This window comes from Pongo abelii, chromosome 8, assembly GCF_028885655.2.
Source record: "Pongo abelii isolate AG06213 chromosome 8, NHGRI_mPonAbe1-v2.0_pri, whole genome shotgun sequence".
Lineage (NCBI taxonomy): Eukaryota > Metazoa > Chordata > Mammalia > Primates > Hominidae > Pongo > Pongo abelii.
The window spans coordinates 13,262,311-13,280,529 of record NC_071993.2 but is presented as its reverse complement, the minus strand read 5'-3'; the positions used below and the strand labels follow the sequence as shown (position 1 = coordinate 13,280,529).

Here is an 18,219-nt window from a genome sequence, read left to right as displayed (position 1 = left end):
TAACCGACGGTTCCTGAATATTCTGCTCTTTTCATTCATTCTTCTCTGTGCATTTCAGTTTTAGAAATTTCTATTGACATTTCTTCAAGCTCACCAATTCTTTCCTTGGCCGTGTCCAGTCTATTGATGAGCACATCAGAGCCACTCTTCATTCCCATCAATGTTTTGATTTCTAGTACTTCTTTTTGATTATTTCATAAAATTTCCATCTCTGGTTATGTTACCTATCTTTCCTTGAATTTTAAACACTTTTCCCATTAGAACACTTAAGAGTATACATCATAGTTATTTTAAATACCCAGTCTCATAGCTGTCATAACTGAGTCTGATTCTGATGCTTGGTCTATCTTTTCAAATGGTGGGGGGTGTTTTTGTCTTTATGATGCCTTACAATATTTGTTGAAAGCCTGGCAAGATATACTGGTTAAAAGGAATGTAAGTAAATAGGCCTTCAGTGTGAGGTTTTACATTTATTTGGCTGGGAGTTAGGATGTGTTTACTATTTGCTTTTTCCACAAGTATCAGAGGCTAAAATTTCCTCTGAAGTTACTGTTTTTGTTTTCCTTGTGTTTTGGGTTTCCATACAGATACCTTCTTAAATAAGATCTGAGACACACAGTTTTTTCATTTGTAACCCTGTTATTATGCAGGAGCCCTACTGATGAGGTGGTAAGGTGTAGAGGGAAGGAGAAACATTCTACAATCCTATGATAAGTAAGGTCTCAGTCTTTTAGTCAGCCTGTGCCTCCAGGCTGTGACCTTCAACAGTACATCTTAGGTTTCTCCCCACTCCCTCTTAGGTGACAGGAGGAAGCCTATGCAGGGCTGGGTTGGATATTTCCCTTCCTTCAGGTCAACAGGGTTTGATAAAACAATTTCTCACAACAGTAGGTCTTTTTAAGAGGAACAGAATGCTCTGGCATATTTCCAAATGGCTACTCCCACCCAGATGCATGAGGGGATTTTTCTCCAGTCTTCACTTAAGAATCTGGCAGGACTCCTGGCAGTAAAAATCACAAAAGTGTAAGAGTTCTTCTAAGACTTGGCCCTCCAGGAGTTTCTAACTCTCAAGCTTGTCCACACAGAACTTCCAGCCATTTACCAATTAAGCTAGCTTAAGTTTTTCTACCATGACACTGGCTCCAGTGGTGGTTTCTGCTTCTGAGCTTCGGATCTGGTATCTTGCAACTCTCTGTATTATCGTGTCTTTCCAATTTTGGGGATAGTGGTTTGCCCTGCAAGCTCAATTCACTGACAGACTTAAAAATGCATTGTTGATATGCAATTTGTTCAGCCTTTTTCTTGGTATGAGAACAGGAATGATGGCTTCTCAGCTCCTCACTTAGACTGAGTCAAAGTTATTTTCAAATATAAAAGTTTGAGATAATATTTTAAAATAATTGTGTTAAATTTTTCTTTCTTTTTTTTTTTTTTGAGACAGAGTCTCACTCTGTCACCCAGGCTGGAATGCAGTGATGCAATCTTGGCTCTCAGCTCACTGAAACCTCCATCTGCTGGGTTCAAGTGATCCTCCCACCTCAGCCTCCCAAGTAGCTGGGATTACAAGTGTGCACCACCATACCTGGCTAATTTTTGTATTTTTAGTAGAGACAGCGTTTCACCATGTTGGCCAGGCTCGACTCAAACACCTGACTTGAAGTGATCCGCCTGCCTCCGCCTCCCAAAGTGCTGGGATTACAGGCATGAGCCACTGTGCCTGGCTGTAACTCAGTTAAATTTTCATTGGCTCATTCGTATTTCCCAGTTCCCAATCTTTCTATTGCTCCCATTTAATAAGACTTCAAGAATACGTACGGCATGGACAGAGGGTAGGGAAGGAAGATAGTGGCACCCAACAGCCAGTGAGGAGAGAGGGACATGGGGATCTGAGGAGTGGCCAGTCTCTTGTGTTATGGCCATATCCGTTCACATGCTCTCCTCACACCTCCTGACAGGTTGGGTAGGAGGATGTGTCTGGTATCTCAGAAGAAGAGCCATGCAGGAATCCCCTCACAAGTTCATGCATCTTTTTAGGAATGCCAATAAGAAGTGGATTTCATTTCAGCGCTTTAGCTTCCTCAAATGCAGATATGTCACACAGCTGAACAGAAGCCTCAACCAGCAAGTAGAACCAAGGCCAGAACCAGTGGCATCTCCTTGCCTTGCAAAAATGTCTTAGGGTCAAGCAAAACCAGAAATACATTAGATAAGACTTCTTCCAGCTCCTAGCCTATCTTCATCTAGAAAGTCAAATGAAAAGGAATTGACAGAACTAGAGTGTGCCTCAGTAATTACAGTTTCTTTTTCTTTTTTTTTTTGAGACAGAGTTTTGCTTTGTCACCTAGGCTGGAGTGTAGTGGCACGATCTCAGTTCACCACCTCTGTCTCCTGAGTTCAAGCGATTCACCTGCCTCAGCCTCCCGAATAGCTGGGATTACAGGCGCGCACCACCACGCTCAGCTAATTTTTGTATTTTTAGTAGAGATGGGGATTTCACCATGTTGGCTGGGCTGGTCTTGAACCCCTGACCTCAGGTGATCCGCCCACCTCGGCCTCCCAAAGTGCTGGGATTACAGGCTTGAGCCACCGTACCTGGCCTAGTTTCAATAGATGTAGGAAAAGAGACAAAAAAGAAAAGCAATGGAAAGAGATGAAGGTGCATGTGGATGATTTGCAAGGAATTTTGGCTTGACTACCCAAAATCACAAACAGGTACTTTGTTTTTCTGATATAGTTAGACAGTTGAACTCTTACTTTTAGTTAAACAAAAAGCTAATTTTATTGACTGCCCTGAAAGGAAAAGTTTGGAACTGCAGTTCCTCTCAGTAATTTTCCTCTCTTTAATTTAATTGGGATTTGAAATCGAAGTTTCTGAAATCTATTTATACAGAATTGCAAATAATATTGCATTATAAGTATCAGAGTAAAAATCGTCTCCTTTTCGTTTCCAGTTAAAGTTGAATGTTTATCCTGCTTTAAAAAAGAAAAGAATACAGCATGGCAGCATTTACAAAAGGGAGATGGCAGAACAGGAAGCCCCAGGCCCTTCTTCCCCGCCAGGAAGACACTGGTTCAACAATACATGGATGAATTCCCTTTGTGAGAAATCAAGAAAATAGTTAACAGGCTCCTCCACTCCAGATGAGCATGAAACCAGCCATGTAGGAGAACCCGTGGCACTCCCTTGCCATAGTACCTCCTGTGGCTCAGTGTGGCACAATCAGGAGAAAGCTCTCAGCTCCTGAGCTCTCCCTGGGGAGGCAAAGAGAAGACTAATACCTATGCCCAATGTGCAGACTTTTCAGGGGCTGCCTGAGGGATTAGTTTCTATCTTGCCTGAATTTAGGAACTGACTGAAAAGGGTATCAGTCTAAGGACCACTCAGAACAAAAGAGGAGACTGGGATTGGCATGTACTCTGTCACCATACCCATTGCCCCAGCTCAGTGTGAAACAAGTGGGAGAAAACACCTGGCTCTTGGCTTTCCCTGGGGAGGGAGAGAGTTGGAGCCTGAATCCAATTTCCAGTTTTTCAGGGGGCTTCCCAGGGGACTGTTTCTCTTGTCTTGAGCACTGAAAGGCTTGATATACCATAAATGCCTGGGGACTACTGAGAATAAGAGCATGGCAGCTTGCTGCTGCTGTAGAGGATCTGCAGTCCAACAGAGGCCAATACATCTTGGCAGCCTCTCCTATACAGGGGAAAAGAGAAGAGAAAAGTGTGTCCAACATTCTGCCCTTTTGGGAGGCTGTCTGAGGGACTCGTTTCGGTTTTGTCTTGGAGTGCTGATGGAACACAGCATACTCTAGATGCCTGGAGGACACTGGGAAAGAGAGAGAGCTGGGTGACCTGACCTGCTACTGCTCCAGGACTCATGGTGCAGCATACAGAGGTTGACACAGCTCAGCCAGCCTCTCCCTTGTGGAGGGAAAGAGACTAGTGGAGCGTGTTTCAAATGTTCTGGCTTTTAAGGCCTGCCCAGGGAACTGGTTCTATCTCGCCCAACTTAAAGAGTTTTGACAGAACCCAGAATGCTCTAGAGAGAGACCTGGAGGCTGCTGAGAATAAGATAAGGAGTGCTGGATGGCTTGTGGCAGCTACAGGGAATATGCAGGGCTGCAGGCAGATACCAGAAGGAACAAGAGGCTACAGATTCTGAAAAACGAGACTAGCAAATCTAATTGAACATTTGCATGCACAGGTCTGGGGGGATGTATCTATGGAAGAGGTCTGGGAGATCCCGGAATCTCTAGCCAAGATGATTGGTAAAGATCTTTCCCTGTATAAAGCCAGTCCCTAAAGACTAGAACACAGAGTTGTTTTTCAAATACATGGATCCCGACACAAAATCACAAGACACATGAAGAAACATGTGAAAATATGGCCCAAAGAGGCAAACGAAATCTCTAGAGACTGACCCCAAGAACTAGAGGTATATGAATTACCTGAAAAAAAATTCAAAAGATGTTCAGTGAGCTGAGGAAAATGATGTATGAACAAAATGAGAATATCAACAAAGAGAGAGTATAAAAAAGAGCCAAACAGAAATGTTGGCAGTGAAGAATAAAATAAATTGAAAAATTTATTAGAGGGGTTTGACAGCAGATTTGATAAAGCAGAAGAAAGAGTGAACTCAGAGACAGGTTATTTGAAATTATCCAGTCAGTGGATCAAAAAGGGAAAATAATTTTAAAATGATGAAAGTCTAAGGAACTTCTGGGACACCATTAAGTGGACCAATATAAACACTATGGGAATTTAAGAAGAAATACAAAAAGGGACAGAAAGCTTCTTTAAAAAAATAATGGCTCAAAATTTCCCAAATCTGGGGAAGAAAACAGACATCCAGATTCGAGAATTCCAAAGGACTCCAACTAGAATGAACCCAAAGACATCCACATTGAGTCATTTTAAAATAAAAAAGCAATTTGTCACGAACAAGGGATCCTTCATAAAACAGTGGATTTCATAGCAGAAACCTTGCCAGATGGCCAGAAGGGACTGAGATAATATATTCACAGTGCAGAAGGAGACAAACTGCCAAATAAGACATACTATGTCCAGCCAAACTGTCCTTCAAAAATGAAAGAGAAATAAGGACCTTCCTAGGCAAATATAAGCTCAGGGAGTTCATCACCGCTTGATTTATTTTCAAGGGTTGAAAGGGATTCCTCTCACACCAATAATCCTAGCACTTTGGGAGGCTGAGGCGGGAGGACTGCTTGAGCCTAGAAATTTGAGACTAGCCTGAGAAACACAGTGAGAATCCATTTCTACATAATTTTTTTTTAAAAAAATAGCCTGTGGTGTCCCTGTGGTGCCAGCTACTCAGGAGGCTGATGGTTTATAAGAAACCTATTATTGCAGCAGCAAATAGCCCAGCCATTGGGCTAGGGGCACCCATGTTGCCTCGCTGTGATATGGATTGGGTTAATGAAGAGGCTTAGTTTCAAATAACTTATACCACCCTCGAGCAGAGTCCTCATGGCTCTTCTATGTTTCCCAGGATAACATGAGAGCATCGGCAAATGGAACGGTGCTCAGCAGGTGGAGTCACGGGACCGGGGCGGGGGTGGGGTGGGGGGGGGTTGGGGGGGAAACGAGTAGCAAAGGCCTGGTTTCCCAGGTGCTTTTGCCTGAAACCTTCATCCAGGAAGTTATGGTTTGAATGAGGGAGCTATGTTAAATGAAATAAGCCAGTTACAGAAGGAAAAATACTATAATCCCACTTATAGGAGGTATGTGAAACTCAGAAGCAGAAAGGAGAGTGGTGGTTGCCAGGGATTGGGGAGGGAGAATGGGGGCTGCAGTTCAATGGGTATAGAGTTTCATTCATGCAGAATGAAAAAGTTCTAGAGATCTGCTGTACAACAATGTGCACACAGTTAACGATACTATCCAGGATAGTCGTAAACCTGTTAAGAGTGTAATCTTCAACTATATATTTTTACCACACACAGACACAAAATTCCTAGGAGGTATAGTTAACTGGTCACATGGAACAGAGCCTTTGAAGGGATATCAGACTAAATAAATGAGGTAAGATGTGCACAGAGTTTATAAGCTATTTACCAAGCTGGAAACAACAGCCTTAATTTAAACTGACTACATGAAATTGCCTTCATTTGTAATTCTTCCAACTATTAAACAAACGATTTGGTCACAAGCTTAATAAGCCCATTCATGTTATTATTTCAGTCTGGCTTTGCTGAATATTTTGACTTGAACAAAGTAAAAGGATTATGTCCAATAACTTTAAATGTGAAACCATTTGGTTTCCTTCTCTATTTAGGAGACTATAGAAATATATTTCCTCCAGTATAAGATGATAAGGGAAAAAACTTACATTAGAAACCATAACAAAGAAAAGTAAAAATGTCAGCGTTACTTTAGAAATGTCTTTAACAAATATTCTCCCTGAGGCGTGGTAGGGGACTCGTTTAATTGAAATTACTGTTGAATTTGTGTCGTGTTCTCTTGGCATGAAGATATAGTGAACTATTTTGATTCTTATTGAAGCGTGTGTGTGTATAGCCAAGTTTGTCTAGGAGAGATTCTTAAGACGAATTTAAACAAAAGAGATCTTTTAATTTTTTCTTAAATGCTTTAGTATCTCAATGCATAAACACACTGTTTACTTTTACAGCTGGTCCAGTGTTATTTACTCTTGGCAAATTGTAGACTTACAAAACAAGGCAAATCCCTACCTACTCACCTTCTCAGCAAGAATGACTTCTAATTCAAACAGCACATACTGGGCTCTAGTAAAGGGATCTGCTCATATTCATAGAACTAATGAAAGATATATGACTAAGTATACAGCTTAAATGAAACCAAATGAGCTTAATACAGAAAATATATATGATGATATTAATCATATATAAACAATGTAAAAGATTCATAAGCAAAATTTTATTTTGCAATCACTAATTCTTGTGATTATGAAGATATAACCTAACCTAGGAAGAAAATAGGCAGCTATTCTTTTTAGAAATTAATTATCTACTGTACAAGCCCATAGGCCTGCAGGTACAATGAAAGAATGAAGGTAACTTCTTTACACTGTGAATGGGTAAAGAAATCCAGTGAGACCAATGTTATCTGTTTCATCGATGCCAGTATTTTTTCACTTGTCTTGATATTAAGTAAAGGCTCACAGTGCCTATGTGAAAACTTTGGTACAATTATTGTGGCTGCAATAAAACTACAACATACACACATAACCTCCAATAGATCCATTTTAAATGAAGAAAAATAACTATAGTTCATTTTTAAAAATGCTTCAAAAACATTTTTCTTGATTAAATCTGTGGCCACTTCATTGTTCCTGCATCCCTAAAAGATTCTTAAAATTAATCAGTGAGGTTTCTTCCATCTAATTACATGAACTTTGTCGCAAGATGTCACATGCTAGCTAACTGCATGAGCAGTGCAGCTGTTCACATCAACCAAACATAAAAAATACTAAAGTTATTATCGGAAGAGTGGTAGGTAAGGATTCTACTTTGCGAGTTGATGGAACTCCACCAAAGGTGGTCTATGTAGAACAGGCACCTTTTCTTCTCCTTCCTTCTCCTTCTCCTTCCTTCTCCTTCCTTCCTTCCTTCCTCCCTCCCTTCCTTCCTTTTTTCTTTCTTTCTTTCGAGACAGAGTCTCACTCTGTCACCCAGGCTGGAGTGCAGTGGTGTCGTCTCGGCTCACTGCAACCGCCACTTCCTGGGTTCAAGCAATTCTGCCTCAACCTCGCGAGTAGCTGGGACTACAGGCGCGTGCCACCACGCTCGGCTATTTTTTGTAATTTTGGTAGAGACAGGGTTCCGCCACGTTGGCCAGGCTGATCTCAAACCCTGACCCCAAGTGATCCACCCACCTCGACCTCCCAAAGTGCTGGGATTACAGGCATGAGCCACCGCGCCTGGCCTGTTTTCTTTTAAAACAAGAATAATGAGGCAAAATATTTGAGTGAAAACAAATAACACAAAAGGACAACTCTTGGAGGAAAAAATCTGACATTTACCAACAGTTTTGGGGAGGTGACACATCAACACTTAAATGATGCAATCCATCACGTGAATCTGTAACGTGTCTATGTCAGGCAGAACCTCTCCACACTTGGGGCAGGAATGAATCGGAATATTCCGCTGTTGCCGCCAGTCCCTGTCCTCAGCTCCTGGGAATACGTATGAAATGAAATATAATTCCATTAGTTCCATTTTGCAGGCAGTTTTGTTTGTTTCACTTGAAGAACAGATGGTGAGTTTTAACATCAGTTCAACTTTGTATTCAATACGTAGTGGGACATGAGCACAGGTGTTTGGTCTTTAACCGAAGTCATCACGATACACATAGAGAAAAATCTCTCCAAATGATACCTGTTTCCCTTTTAGGAATTTTTTTTTTTTTGAGATGGAGTCTCGCTGCTCGCTGTCACCCAGGCTGGAAGGCAGTGGCGCGATCTTGGCTCACTGCAACCTTCACCTCCCGGGTTCAAGTGATCCTCCTGCTTTTGGCCTCCTGAGTAGCTGGGATTACAGGTGCGTACCACCACACCCAGCTAATTTTTGTATTTTTAGTAGAGATGTGGTTTTGCCATGTTGGCCAGACTGGTCTCAAACTCCTGACCTTATGATCTGCCCACCTCAGCCTCCCAAAGTGCTAGGATTACTGGCGTGAGCCACCGCGCCTGGCCTGTTTTAGGATTTTTTTTCTTTTCTTTTTTTTTTTTTTTTCTTGACAGATGGAGTCTTGCTCTTTCTCCCAGGCTAGAGTGCAGTGGCACAATCATAGCTCACTGCAGCCTCTAACTCCTGGGATCCAGTGACCCTCCTGCCTCAGCCTCCTGAATAGCTGGGACTATAGGCACATGCCACCACACCTGGCTAGTTTTTAAAATTTTTGTAGGGACGGGATCTCACTATGTTACCCAGGCTGGTTTTGAACTCCTGGCCTCAACTGATCCTCCCATCTCAGCCTCCCATGTACTGGGATTACAGGTACATTGGTGCATTCTTTTAGGATTTAAACTGTATTCCATTTTCAAGGTATGCGAAAATACATGGTTTCAGTTCTAGGTACAGGACAACGCATGTTCTAGTAAATACTAGGATATCTGGGAGAAGAAAAGGGATGAATGAGGATATAAGCAAAAGAGGGAGGGAATGTGGAGAAAGAAATCCACAGAGCCCAGGAGAGGTCTCCTAGAACAGAGTGTACCTTCCCAGAAGCAGGGGCAATCATCTCATTTGTTCAGCAGACACTTTTGAGTCCTCTGGGATGTACAGAGACACTGCTGTGTGCCAGGAGACAGACGTGGTGGAGAAGCCAGGCGAGAGATGTGGCAGCAGTGTCGTGGCAAGGTGTTAGGCACGGGTGTTAGGCACGAGTGTTAGGCCAGGTGAGTGTTAGGTGCAAGGGCGTCCAGGGGAGAAAGGGAAGGGCCCCTAGTTTAGATCTTGGTGCAGAAAGGCCTCCTAGATGAGACCAATTAACTTGAGAGGGGCCTTGAGAATGAACAGGAGTTATCTACGTAAAGTTAACAAGGAGGAATGACGGAAGAATGCACCCTATCATTTCCCCCAGTTTTGAAGTAGTACTGAGGTTCAAGCCTCAATCAGAGCATGTCTGAAATAAACCCTGACCCTAGCTAGGTCCTGGATCCGTACAAACTGTGATTGATGCAGGAAATTATTTCTGGCTCCCAGGCATCTCTCTGTTCTGACCTTTCTGGACCAATGCAAACCATCTTGGTTTTTTGGTCTCAGCCTAGATTTTGGTTTGGCTCTCAAAATGTTTGTTTTTGGAGGCAACCTTTATTTGCTTCTAAGTACATTACTTGGATATAGTAACATGTATGAATATTTGAGATTGTGTTTAGCAGCCTTAAGAAGCATTTCTGAAGAGGTATGTATTGATCATAAAGCATGATTTCCAAAGCAGGGAGCTTTCTAATCACCCCACTGCCAGAGAAGAGGGGTCAGGATCCGGGGCTGCCTCTGCTCTCTGACTCCCAGCATAAGTAGTACGTCTTGCACATCCTGTAGGACTCAAAAGTATCTGCTGAATAAATGAGACCATTGCCGCTGCTTCTGAGAAGGTACTTTCTGTTCTAGGAGACCTCTCCTGGGCGGGTGGATCACCTGAGGTCAGGAGTTTGAGACCAGCCTGGCCAACATGGCGAAACCCTGTCTCTACTGAAAATACAAAATTAGCCAGGCGTGGTGGCTCACGCCTGTAATCCCAGCACTTCGGGAGGCCGACGTGGGCAGATCACCTGGGGTCAGGAATTTGAGACCAGCCTGGCCAACATGGTGAAACCCTGTCTCTACTAAAAATACAAAAATTAGCCGGGCGTGGTGGCGTGCACCTGTAGTCCTAGCTACTTGGGAGGCTGAGCCAGGAGAATCGCTTGAACCCAGGAGGTGGAGGTTGCAGTGATCCACGATCATGCCACTGCACTCCAGCCTGGGCAAGAGAGTGGGACCCTGTCTCAAAATAAAAATAGAAATAAAAATAAAGTACTTAAATATCCACCTAGAACACACAAACACCTATAAAATAGCAGACAGGTACCAACAGAGAGGAATAAAGTACTTTGGAAGTTCAAAATGGAAACAGTTCATGGAGATGGAGTTTGAAATAGATTTTAAAGATGGGGTAAGAGGTCACTGGAAAGAGACTGGAGGAAGTCAGGAATATGCATAAGAAAAGGGCGTCTATGTGAAGGGCATAATACAAGCGAATACAGGCTTAGGACAAGTTCAAGGGGATGATTCAGTCTGGCTTAATATCTGTAAGAGAACAGAGGGAGACACGGTTTAAAAGTGTGGCTGTAGACCAGGCACAGTGGCTTGCGCCTGTAATCCTGGTACTTTGGGAGACCAAGACAGGCAGATCAGTTGAGGTCAGGAGTCCGAGACCAGCCTGGCCAACATGGTGAAACCCCATCTCTATTAAAAATACGAAAATCAGCTGGGTGTGGCGGCGCACGCCTGTAATTCCAGCCACTCGGGAGGCTGTGGAAGAACCGTTTGAACCCAGGAAGCGGAGGCTGCAGTGAGCCGAGATCTCGTCACTGCACTCCAGCCTGGACGACAGAGAGAGATTCTGTCTCAAAAAAAAGAAAAAAAAGAAAAAGTGTGGCCGTGCCAGGCACCTTCTGGCAGGGTGAAGGGTCTGGTCTGGATTCGGTGGGTAATGGATGGAGATGGGAGTGCTGTGGAAATGAGACTGACGGGTGCTATATTTTCGGTGCCTTGATTTGGAATCCATTGTAGAGAATGAAGTGGAATTTTTCTTCAAGCATCTTTTTCATAGGATAGCTATTTGCTGAAAATCCAGGATCACACAGGACTCACCTCTTTGAACAAGGTAAGCCTGCTGGTCAGCGCCACTTGTTCTCGCCCCATGACGACTCTGCATCTCCATCAAGGACTGCCTGCCGGGATGAAAAGCAACACGCCGTGTGATGTTCTACAACCCTGAAACATGACAACACTGAGCAGACAGTCAACAGAAGTAGGGGAAAAAAGACTCAAACTACACTGCCAAGGTTCATAAAAACCAGACTAATTTTAGTTTTAAATCCTATTGGCACTAGGAGACTACATTGTGAAAGTAAATAATTATGGTTAAAAAAATCAGGAAATAACCAAACTGTCATCAGTAGGAAACAGATTAGAAAGAAGTGGCATATTTATAAATCAAAATACTCACATCAATGAAGTATAATAAATTACATCCGCACATATCAACAGAGAACTCAAAATCATAATATTATGTAAAGTAAGTTGCAGAACAATACCTAGTGATCATTTTGTAACTTAAACACAGAGAAATCAATATCATCTGGTTTTGAGATATGATATAGGTATGTGTGTATGTGATATGTAAAAGTATAAAATAGGTGGGGAAGCTACCCACCAAATTCCTAACAGCACAAGGTAAAGGAAGAAAGGAATATAATGATGGATGGGGAACAAAGGAGACTTCAACTCTAACTACAACTCCCTTTTCCCTTTAATAAAAAAAAATACTTGAAGGAAATAAAAGCAGCTGTCAATACAGGAAGGAGTACATAGTAGAGTCTGTTATTTTATTCTCTGAATTTTGCTGTTTTAAAACTTTCTCAAAATAAATTTCTAAAAGTCAGAAGTAATTTTGGGCAGTATTTTTTAAAGAATATTCAGGAATTTAAAGTGCTATGAATATTTCATCCGTGACAATGGCAAGACAGGTCATTGGGACACGTAACGTTATTGTTACAAGTGCATGGTGGCATGCACTTGTAGTTCCAGCTACTTGGGAGGCTGAGGCACAAGGATCACCTGAGCCCAGGAAGTTGAGGCTGCAGTGAACCATGATCATGTCACTGCACTCCAGCCTGGGTAACAGGAGTGAGACCCTGCCTCAAAAAACAAAACAAAACAACACAACATTTTAAAATCAAATCAAAATCCTTGCTTATCTGAAAGCAAGGAGCTTGATCAAGCTCCCACAAGTCTCTGTCACGCTTTCCTGTAAGACAAACTAAGTGTTGGGAACATGATCACATGAAGTGTAAGTGAAGCAATTATTATTATTTATTTTTCAGACAGGGGACTCACTCTGTCACCCAGGCGGGAGTGCAGTGGCACGAACACAGCTATTCTTATAGTTCAAATCAGGAACATCTTTGGACAGGCACCTCTTCTACAGCCATGCTGATGTGAGCTCTGGGTCCTCCTCTCTCTTTTCCTTACCTGCCTCCGTCTTCAAAAGCATCATTCTCTTTCAGCAGAACTGCCAGCTGCAATGCCAGTTGCTCCTTTTGCTCATGAATTTTCTCTCTCGCTGCTCTTTCAGCATGAAAATCAGAACAGTAAACTTCCATCTGTTAGAGGAAAAAAAGATACAGAAGTTAGTACCTAGATGAATGCAGATTCTTACAGTGTTTATGCGATGAGGAGGTAGTGCTGTATCCTTCAATAGCCCTTGTGAATCACAGATGCATAATCCTGCTAGAAAACAGTACAATTCCAATAGCAGATACAAGCTGTGTTTGTGTGTGTGCTTTAAACAACACAAATCCTGCAACTGCACTGATATAGGTAGTTTACATACTGTAACTTACATAGTTACATACTGTAGTTACCATTAATTCAGCAAAATTATCTGGACTTTTAGATAATAAACAATTCAGGATAAACTTAATATAGTAAATGGCCTATTCATTCTGCCAGGTGTATTTATGAAGGCTGGTCTTAAGCTAAATTTAAAAGAATAATCATCAGAAATAGATGCTATTTATTAAATTCCAAGCATGTGTGAGGTCCTATGTTGGGTCCTTTACATTTACTATCTTATTTTACCTTATGCAAAATCCTGAGAATATAGAATGGCTATCCTCATTTTACAAACTTAATGGCTCTTAATCTTGGGAAAATTTGTTAAGCGGCCAAATCAGCATTTGAACCAGACAGAAGACCATTTCCCGTGGACTTTTCCATATTCAATCCATGTCCCGTGTGTGGTCACCAGCCTCCTGAGATGGCTCCAGGGATCCTTGCCTCTTGGTATTCATCACCTTGTATGTTTCCCTCCCACAGTGAATAAGGCCAACCTGTGTAACCTCTAGGATGCTGCAGAAGTGATGGTGTACGGCTTCTGAGACTAGGTCACAAAAGACACTGTCACTCCTTGCTCTCTGTTGGATCACTTGCTTTGGGGGAAGCCAGCTGCCACGACATGAGGGCACCCAAGCATCCCTCTGGAGGAGACCACATGGTGAGGAACTGAGGCTTCCTGCTGACAGCCTGGGCAACATGGCAAAACCTCATCTCTACTAAAAATACAAAAAATTAGCTGGGCATGATGGCATGCACTTGTAGTTCCAGCTACTTGGGAGGCTGAGGCACGAGGATCACCTGAGCCCAGGAAGTTAAGGCTGCAGTGAACCACGATCATGCGACTGCACTCCAGCCTGGGTGACAGGAGTGCGACCCTGCTTCAAAAAACAAAACAACACAACATTTTAAAAATCAATTTTTAAATTACAAATAACAAAACACTTAATAGTGTTTTAATATTTAATGGTGTCAGCTAATTGAGTAAACCGTTCCATTGGTATTGGAATTTAATACTAATTTTTCACTTTCTATGTTTAAAATTAGTTTTTTCTTTTCAAATTTGCTGGTTCTGAGATATAAATTATTATCCATTATTTTAAAAGTAAAATTAAAAATCTAAAGATTCTATCAAAACTATAGTTACTTAAAAGCATGTAATAAAGAGATCATTTTAAGGGATTTCCTATCAATTGTGAGTGGTTCAGCATCTCACAGTGTCGGCGATGGATCATGGCTGTTTTGGAGTATTACTTAAATTGGATTTAGTCTCACTTCTGTCACTTACTAGCTTTGAGCAAGTAAGAACAGAGTCTTTGTTTTGTCCATTCCTATATCCCAGGCAGTAAGAACAGTGTCTGACATATATATATATATATATATATTTTTTTTTTTTTTTTTTTTTTTTTTTTTTTGAGATAGAGTCTCGCTCTGTCACCTAGGCTGGAATGCAATGGCGTGATCTTGGCTCACTGAAACCTCTGCCTCCCAGGTTCAAGCAATTCTCCTGCCTCAGCCTCCCGAGTAGCTGGGACTACAGGTGCCTGCCAACACGCTTGGCTAATTTTTGTGTTTTTAGTAGAGACAGGGTATCACCATATTGGCCAGGTTGATCTCGAACTCCTGACCTTGTGATCTGCCTGCCTCAGCCTCCCAAAGTGCTGGGATTACAGGTGTCAGCCACCAAGCCCGGCTGTGTCTGACATATTATAAGTGCTCAAAAAAGAAGTTATTGAATGAATGAGCAAGAGTATCCATCAAGAGAAAACAAATGTCTTTGTCTAGAATGCGTGAAAATACATGACTGCAGCAGAGTGGAAGAAGCCAATAACATGGGTTGCCCAAGCAAGGAAATGCTCTGAAGAGCTGAGAATGCAGGTTGAGGCTCTATTCCTGTAGAAATAAAACTAAAGCTATAAGTACCAGTCAACTGGCTGCATTTCACAGGGGTCAGCCACTCTGGGCAGCTGGTGATAATGAGTCTGTATGTAGGGAATAACAAACTGCTGACATTATTGTATTAAAAATCATATGTTCATCATATTGGCCAAGGTTTTTAAAATAATGCAAGAATGTGAGGACACAGGAGTGCTTATCTTTTGGTGAGAGTATAATTTTGGTTAGGCATTTTTAGAAGACAGCTTGGTAATATTTATTTAACTGAGAAATGGACATAACTTATGATCCAACCATTCAATTGGATGCTGGCCGGGCGCGGTGGCTCACGCCCATAATCTCAGCTGGGCAGATCGTGAGGTCAAGTGTTCGAGACCATCATGGCTAACATGGTGAAACCCCATCTCTATTAAAAATACAAAAATTAGCTGAGCATGGTGGTGTGCACCTGTAGTCCCAGCTACTTGGGAGGCTGAGGCAGGAGAATGGCTTGAACCCGGGAGGTGGAGGTTGCAGTGAGTCGAGATTGTGCCACTGCACTCCAGCCTGGTGACAGAGCTAGACTCTGTCTCAAAAAAAAAAAAAAGTTTGATACTTTATAATAAGACAGCATGGTACCAGAGCAAAGATATATGAGTAGACCAATAAAACAGAACAAAATCCAGAAACAGACCCATGCATACATGGACACAAGTTATGTTGAAGAGGGCAGCAGAGCACTTAAGAAAAGATGGCTTAAATGGTGCCAAGTTAACTGGATATTCATATAGGAAAAAAATAAATATTTACCTTTACTTCATTTTCTATACACAAAAGCCAATTTCAAATGGTTTGTACATCTTAATGTAAAAGGTAAAACAAAATTTTCAGAAGACAACAGAGGGAATATCTTCCTGGCCTTGGGGTAGCAAGTTTCTTAAACAGGACACAAAAAGAACTAATTATAAATGAGAAGGCTGATATACTGAACTACCTTAAAACTAAGAACTTTTGTTCCTCAAATGACACCTTTATGAGAGTGAAAAGGCAAAAATAACTGACAAGGACTTATATGTGCAGTATATACAGAAGTCATTACATTTTTTTGAAAAGCCAGGCCAGGCACAGTGGCTCATGCCTGTAATCCCAGCACTCTGGGAGGTGGAAGTGGGTGGATCACCTGAGGTCAGGAGTTTGAGACCAGCCTGGCCAACACGGTGAAACCCCATCTCTACTAAAAATACAAAAATTAGCCAGGCATGTTGGCATGTGTCTGTAGTCCCAGCTACATGGGAGGCTGAGGCAGGAGAATCGCCTGAACCCAGGTGGCAGAGGTTGCAATGAGCCGAGATCACACCACTGCACTCCAGCCTGGGCGACAGAGCAAGACTGTGCCTCAAAAAAGAAAAAAAAAAAAAGCCAGGCAAACCAAACCAAACAAAAAAAAAAAAAAAAAAAAAAGGCAGGCTTGATCAGGCACTTCACAAAAGAGGATATCTCAAAGGCCAAAAACACTTGAAAAAGTACTCTTTCCCATTAGTTATCAGGGAAATGCAAATTAAATGAGATACCACTATATACCCTCCAGAGTGGTTAAAGGAAAATGACTGATAATAGAAGTGTTGGTAAGATGTAGAGCCATGGAAACTCTCTGTTGATGGGAGGGAAAACTGGTCCAACCACCTTGGAAAACTGTTTGGCATTACCTGTTAAAAGTGAATAACATGCAGAGCCTATGATCCAGCGACTCCACTCCTAGGTGTGTACCCAACAGAAATATAAAATATCCACATGTGAACAGAGCAACACGCACAGGAATGTCTTAGCAACGTTAATCATAATGCCACAAACTGGAAAGAATCCAATTACCTATTAAATGTAGAACAGATAAGAGCCACTGAACACTTTCCAAATGTTTCAATTTTAAAGTTTTAATACATTCACGGGTGAAAAAAATATAAAATAGAAAATTATAAACATTCTAAACACCATCACTTTCCAATGCGAGAATACAGTCAGGGCTGGCCTCGCTCAGCTGGCGTTTCGGAAGGTGCCTCACCTGAGCCCTGAGAACGGTCATGGTTTCCAGGTCCTCCTCCTGCTTGGCAATGGTTTGCTTCATTTCATCCATTTGCAGCTGTTTGGAAGCCAGAGCCTGCTCTGCCAGTTCCAGTTTTTCACTCAGTTCCTTCAGCACTGCCCTGTCCACTTTTTCTGACTGAAAAAGAAACATTTATTCTAGAAATGGTTTTGAAATAATTCTGCCTATTTTAGTAAAATATTAGAAAAGGTTTATTTTTTGAATTATCAGCTCTGGCCGGGTGTGGTGGCTCATGCCTGGAATTGAGAGGCTGAGGTGGGAGGATCGTTTGAGCCCAGGAGTGGGTGACAAGCCTAGGCAACACAGCGAGATCTAAAAAATGTATCAGCTCTAACCAGTCTGTTAATCAGCAGTGCTAACTTATTCAGAAAGTTGTATTTAAGTTGTGGCTTGCAAATAATGAATTCCTAAAAAAAAGAAGATAACACCAAAATCAGGGATACAATAACAAACTCCAATCTTGATAAGGCTGTGACTCGTTGATACTGTTATTTTTCCACTTGTTACTCTTACTTCCTGAAGTCAGTGGAAAAGAAGAAACATGTTTTAAATTTAAAATTATTAGGTCCAAGAGAGGAACACTACTGCTGGGCATGATGGCTCACACCTGTAATCCCAGCACTTTGGGAGGCTGAGGCACGTGGACTGCCTAAGCTCAGGAGTTCAAAACCATTCTGGGCAACATGGCAAAACCTCCTCTTTAAAAGAAAATAAATGAAAAACAAAGAATATATTTACAAGGCTAAAAATTCAAAGATCCCTTCTAATTCACAAGCTTCACACCATGCTGGCATTATTACTAATTTACTTATTTTTTTTTTTTTTAGAGACAGGTTCTAACTCTGTCACAGGCTGGAGTGCAGTGGCGTGATCACAGCTCACTGCAGCCTTGACCTCCTAGGCTCAAGTGATCCTCCTGCCTCAGCCTCCCAAGGAGCTGGGACCACAGGCACGAACATCACACTTGGTTAACTCTTTATTTTTTGTAGAAATAGGGCCTCCCTGTTGCCCAGGCTGGTCTCAGACTCCTGGGTTCAAATGATCCTCCAGCCTTGGCCTCCCAAAGTGCTGGGATTACAGGCATGAGCTACCACACCTGGCCCATTATTATGAATTTAAACTGCAGGCTGATGATTCCAGGGT

General features: G+C 42.0%; 1 protein-coding gene across 15 annotated transcripts in view; it reads right to left on the bottom strand.

Annotated features, from left to right (window-relative positions):
• Positions 1-6,567: 6,567 nt before the first annotated feature.
• Positions 6,568-18,219, bottom strand: part of OPTN (optineurin) — a 38,504-nt gene continuing 26,852 nt past the window's right edge. For 14 of the 15 annotated variants that reach the window (XM_024253063.3, XM_054521580.2, XM_024253065.3 and 11 more), the window contains 4 exons: positions 17,035-17,193; positions 12,738-12,868; positions 11,355-11,434; positions 7,993-8,170 (listed from right to left, as the gene is read on the bottom strand). In XM_024253063.3, the coding sequence (XP_024108831.2) occupies positions 8,049-8,170; positions 11,355-11,434; positions 12,738-12,868; positions 17,035-17,193 (492 nt within the window). In that variant the 3' untranslated portion in view covers positions 7,993-8,048. 15 annotated transcript variants of the gene reach the window in all.